The sequence below is a fragment of the Pantherophis guttatus genome, chromosome 9 (genome assembly GCF_059756535.1).
Source record: "Pantherophis guttatus breed Tessera chromosome 9, ASM5975653v1, whole genome shotgun sequence".
NCBI classification, from domain to species: domain Eukaryota; kingdom Metazoa; phylum Chordata; class Lepidosauria; order Squamata; family Colubridae; genus Pantherophis; species Pantherophis guttatus.
In genome coordinates this window covers 27,671,809-27,677,808 of record NC_142071.1, presented here as the reverse complement: position 1 = coordinate 27,677,808, position 6,000 = coordinate 27,671,809, and the positions used below count along the sequence as shown (strand labels likewise).

The window sequence follows — 6,000 nt, the reverse complement described above, 5'->3', positions numbered from 1 at the left end:
AAATAAATAAATAATAAATAAATAAATGAACTGTGGGAAGGAAGTTTATGACAGCTGAAGATTGAGAATGTCAGAAATGATTGGATGATAAAACAGAAATCCAAAATCTTTCCAATGGATTATGTTAGAAGGTGAGGAAACAGATTTTTCAGTTGGATTATTCTCTGTATGTATGGCAGTTGCGATCTCAGTAGAGGCCTTTCCACTCATTTTAATATTTGTTGGAGTACAAGTAGTCCTTGACTTACAACAGTTCATTTAGTGACCGTTTGAAGCTACAATGGCACTGAAAAAAGTGATTTACGACCATTTTTCACACTTATGACTGTTGGTCATGTGATCAAAATTTAGATGCCTGCCGACTGACTCCTATTTATGACGGTTGCAGTGTCCCGGAGTCACGCAATCTCCTTTTGTGACCTTCAAAGTCAACTGGGAAGCCAGATTCACTTAAGAACCGTGTTCCTAACTTAATAACTGCGGTGATTCACTCAACATTTGTGGTGAGAAAAGCTCGTAAAACGGGGCAAAACTCACTGAACAGCTGTCTCCTTTAGCAACAGGTATTTTGGACTCCATTGTGGTCATAAGTCGAGGACTACGTATATCTCTTCCCTGACGCTTCTTTTTCTTTTTTTCTTTTGCTTTAATTTATATGCCGCCCTTCTCCGGAGACTCAGGGCGACTTACAATGCGTTAAGCAATAGCCTTCATCCTTTTGTATATTTATACAAAGTCAGCTTATTGCCCCCACAATCTGGGTCCTCATTTTACCTACCTTTGAAAGGATGGAAGGCTGAGTCAACCTTGAGCCTGGCGAGATTCGAACTTGCAGTAATTGCAAGCAGCAGATGTTAATAACAGTGCATTAGTCCACTGTGCTACCAAGGCTCTGTTTCTGGAGAAACAGGGATGCTTTTTCAAAGAAACCCGTTTCCATGCGGTTACACTTCAGCGCAAAAAAAAAAAATATCGCCACACCTATTACCAATTCCACTCATTTAATCTGACCATCGGCTCCACCCTGGCGGAGAATTCTGGGATTTCTCATTTCAACACGTCTGAAAGGCCATTGCCGGAGAAGGTTCTTGGTTTGTCCAAACATCCCCGCGACTTTGTGGAGAGAGAAAATATAAATTTAAATACAGAGCTTAACCGAACGTAAATATTTTCAAAAGCACTACGCGTGTATTTAAAAACAAGACGTTCGGGTTAACTTAAGAGATGGATTTATGGATAAAACCTGGTGGACATAACTTGGACGGGGAATTGATTTTTTTTTTCTGTCTCACGGCCTCAATCATGACTAATTTTCGGTGGTAGAAAAAAAAAAAACCTTGGTGGATTTAGGAGGTGGGTATCCTGAACAGCTGCTTTGTTGGAGTGCCTAGAAATTTATTTATTTATTTATTTGCTTTTACAGAATCTGCAAGATGATGAGCAAACTGCTGTTGAAAAGCCGCTCAGTCAAAAATTCCCTTTTCAGATTCAGAAACCAGTTAGCTTTTCCTTCTTTTACCCTTCGGTTCCATCTCCGTTGCAATTTGTTGCCAGCCCTAATTGAATAAGCCTAATGGATAGCAGGTGGGGCATCCAGAAGTTTAAAATCTGGTCTTCTTTGTCCTCCAGAAATCGCAATGGTTTGGATCCTGGGAGGGAAGAGACAAGGCTGTATTAATTATTTGCAATTGTGTGTGGATTGCTCCGTGCTAATTTGTAAACAAAATAAAACACCTTTTTTTCTCCTCCTCTTCGAAAGAATAAATAAATAAATAGCTTTATTGTCATTGTACGTGTATACACAGTATACCCATACAACGAAATTCACTTAACACCCAAGACCAGGTCCAACATACATAACAATCCCCAAACACACTCCCACCCACCACAATTCCCCACCCCTAAACCACCCAAACATCCATACAGCAGACCAAGTAATGCTGTCCAACAGCTCACTGATGGTGGCCCTTTAGTTCATTGTTGAGTGCAATTATAGCTCTGGGATAAAAACTATTCAGAAAACGTGTGGTCTGAGGTTTAATCATTCTGTATCTTCTTCCAGAAGGCAACAGTCCAAAAAGATTGTAAGCAGGATGGGAAGAGTCTCTGAGAATGTTATGCAACTTCCTCAAACAGTGTAATTCAAAGATGTCTTCCAGGGCTGGTAGCTGGAGCCCGATGACATTCTGGGCAGTTTTAATGATTCTCTGTAGAGCTTTTTTGTCTGCTACAGAGCTGCTCCCATTCCATGCAAGAATGCCGTATGTCAGGACACTCTCAATGATGCTGCGATTGTAGGACAGAAGTAGATGCTGAGATAGATTTATCTTCCTGAGCATTCTCAGGAGCAAATAATAGAATTACGGCAATGCTTCTGGGACGGTCCACATTCCAGGAATCTTCTCCGATAGAGGTTTGACATAGACACGATGTCAGGGGTTCCAAGTAACAGACCCAATGCAAATCAAACCTCTGAGGCCAAGGTGTTCCCCAAAGTACAGATTTATTAGGTGTGTCATCTTGGCACATTGGGTGAAAAGCCGACTCTGAAGGTCCCGCGGTTTTCCCCACCCAGATTAAAAATCAAAGTTCCTTTCCCCCAGTCCACATGTCCATCACATGGTCCAACCCAGTCACAACCCCAACCCCGGTTGGTGTCAGTCCATGCCTTCCCAGCACCTGTTGAGAACGTCCTTGGTTCCCAGGAGAAAGAATGTTATTTTGGCTACAAGTCCCCAGCGATCTCTATCTTCCCCCCTCCCCTTCCCACAGCTCCAACTAGCATAGCCCTGAAGATGCTCCAAAATGGCTTCAGGATTGACACATGATTCCTTGGAGAGCAGAGGCGTGGGACAGGAGTAGGTTCTACTTACCTTTACTACCGGTTCGCAACGGGATCACGCATGCGCAGATCGCCGATGACGACATCTGGGGTGGTGGGCGGGTCCTCCCGCTGGTTTTACTACTGGTTCTTGTGAACCGGTCTGAACCGGGGACAACCCACCACTGGCATGAGACTATCCTAGAGATAGATCCATCTTTCATAGAAGATGAAACAGGGATGAAGCTCCACATTGAATTAAATGGAATTGAATGGATGCTGTTGAAACCACAACATTCAGTATAGGATAAAAGGGACATAGGAATCCCTCTAGGATCTTCTGCAGAGATGTTGTCCGAAGAATTTCAATTTCAATTCAGAATAGAGCTTGAAGGAACCTTAGAGATCTTCTAATCCAAGCCCCTGCTCAAGCAGGAGACCCTATACCATTTCAGACAAGTGGCTGTCCAGTCTCTTCTTCAAAACCTCCACTGATGAAGTACCCACAACTTCTGGTGGCAAGCTGTTCCACTGGCTAATTGGCTTAACAGTTAGGAAGTTTCTCCTTAATTCCAGGTTGCTTCTCTCCTTGATTATTTTCCATCCATTGTTTCTTGTCCTGCCTTCTAGTGCTTTGGAAAATAAATTGATCTCCTCCCACTCTTCTTTGTGGCAGCCCCTCAGATACCGGAAGAGTGCTATCATGTCACCTGTAGTCCTTCTTTTCTCTAGGCTATTCCTATCCAAATCCTGCAACCGTTCTTCATATGTTTTAGTCTCCAGGCCTTTAATCTTCTTAACTGCTCTTCTCTGCACTTTTTCCAAAGTCTCAACATTTGTTAAAAATATTTTTTTTATTAAACATTTCTTAAAAAAAAACCAAAAAGAAAGCTTTAACACTTTTTCCGTTTCAACAGTTTCACATCGGTCAAAAATTGGGTCCTTATTTTACTGATTTCGGAAGGATGGAAGGCTGAGTCAACCTTGAGCCTGTCAGAATCGAACTCATGGAGTGAGCAGTGAGTTAGCCTGCAGTACTGCATTCTAACCAATGCACCATCACAGTTCTTATGTAATTATGTATTTATGATGTCCTGGGGTCATGTGATGGCCATTTGTGACCTTCCCAGCTTTCTTCTGACAAGCAAAGCCAATGGGGGGAGCCAGATTTGCTTAATGACCATGTTAGTCACTAAGCAGTGAGTTGCTTAAGAACTGTGACAAAAGAACGTTGTAACAACGGGTGTGACTCACTTAACCTCTGCCTTGCTTAGTGTAAATTCTGATCCCAATTTGTGGTCATAAGTCGAGGATGATCCATAATATAAAAAATAGATATCATGCCACCGCTCCATGCCCAAGGTGTGCTTATGTTCTCACCTCTCAATCCCCACACCGCCCCATTTCCACCATGTGCCAGCCTCCATGAGTAACAGTTAGAGTGACAACAGTTGTAATATAAACAATAATCCAGGGCCTACTGGCCTATTCCAGACAAAATACACACATGTGCATGTGCTTCTTGGAAGCTCCCGAGATGGAACTCTTCAAATATTTGCTAGGAGCTGAGATGAATATTTCCTGGATGGTGTTTTTTTTGGGGTTGAGGGAAATGAAAGGTAACTGATCCTAAAGAAAGGGAAGGCTCCATGTCTGAAGAACCAAAGATGAACCTTCCGGAAAGCACCATGTTTTACACATTGCTGGATTATTCAGCAATTAGAGAGGAGATTTTTTTTTTGAGAAAGGCTCCTGAATATGCCATGTCTATGAGTGGGAAAAAAGGCTCTTGTGAGAAGCTGGAAGGCATACAGCTGTGGACAGCTGTGGGGCTGGTATTGAAACAAAATCTGGCGGGCAGATGGGGAGGAGGCCCAGGAAGGGTTGTTCGCTCGAGTAAAAGTACAGTTTTGCTTCTGTCTCCGCCAGTACAATCACCTTCTTCAAATGCTTTAAGGGACAAAAGGAAGCTTAAATCTAAATCGGTCAGAAAACTGGACGAGTCGCCTTCTCCCCTCTTTAAAACCCTCCTCTCTTTTTAAGGAACAAGGAAGGGATTTCTCTCCATGACCTCTTTGTCCAGGCGAGCTTCCAGAATATTCCGGGCCATTCTTTTGATTTATTAGCCTTCCCTGAATAATATACTCTGAGGCCATCACTAGCAGGACGCTAAAGGAAAATCCTTGTTCCACACGTTTCGTTCCCCCCTTCTACCTCCCCCAAGACCAAAGCCCTCCTCCTGCTCGCACTTTTTTGTTTTTAAATTTAGAAATCTATTTATATAAACCTTGCCAGGGCTCTGAGCTGAACACTTAAATTAAAAGTATGAGTGGAGCTTCTCAAAATATAGCTCGCTAATATTTCATGGCTGTCGTCCCTGTACATATATATATATATATATATATCTTCATCTCTCTCTCGTATCACATATGGCGCCACCTCGTTGAGGTGACAGAAATACCTCCAACTCTGATTCAACTCCTCCAATTGCTGAAGGGATTTGGAGACTCTGAGGTCAGTTAAAAGAGAGATGCTTTCACGAAAGGTCTGAACTTCAAGAGATCAAAGCCAGTTGAAAAGGAGGAGCTGTGAAAGGAGGAGGGAGGTTCTCTAGGGATCCTGATATTTGAGGAAACCTTTCCCCCCCAAAAAACCAAAGGTGCTTTTTTCAAGGACTTTCTGGTTTTCGTTTGAAGATGTTGGATGAGAATCAGGGGTGGGATTTAAAAAAAATTAGCAACCGGTTCTCTGCCCGGTTGCTGGGTGGGCATTGCCCTGGTGGGCATGGCCTACTTGGTCTCCTGCATCACCGTGGGGTGTGTGTGTGTTTCGCCCTCCCCAGGCTCCGGAGGCTTTCCTCGAGCCTCTGGGAGGGCAAAAACAGCCTCCCCCGGGCACTGGAGGCCCTCCAGAGGCCAGAAATGGGCCCGTTTCTGGACTTCCGGTACTTCCAGTAGGCCCGTTTTTCAGTCTCCCAGAGCTTCTGCGTAGACACTACACTTACCTCGCATCCAAAACAGGAGGGGTGGGCTGGGGTGGGCGGGGTCAGCCAGTCTTTGCAACTACCGGTTTGGCAAACCAGATTAAAATTAACATCCAGTTTCCCGAACCGGTCAAAACCAGCTGAATCCCACTCCTGATGAGAACGGATGAGAAGCGAAACATCTTCAAAGAAAAAC

General features: G+C 43.7%; 1 protein-coding gene across 2 annotated transcripts in view; it reads right to left on the bottom strand.

The window, feature by feature from the left end:
- Window positions 1-1,345: 1,345 nt before the first annotated feature.
- The window catches only part of LOC148112507 (uncharacterized), a 243,759-nt gene continuing 239,104 nt past the window's right edge, over window positions 1,346-6,000 (bottom strand). For both annotated transcript variants that reach the window (XR_015729352.1, XM_087875696.1), the window contains one exon: window positions 1,346-1,649. Coding sequence is in view for 1 of the 2 variants with exons in the window: in XM_087875696.1 (XP_087731822.1) it covers window positions 1,571-1,649 (79 nt within the window). In the remaining variant the exon portion in view is untranslated. The remainder of the gene's footprint in view (window positions 1,650-6,000) is intronic.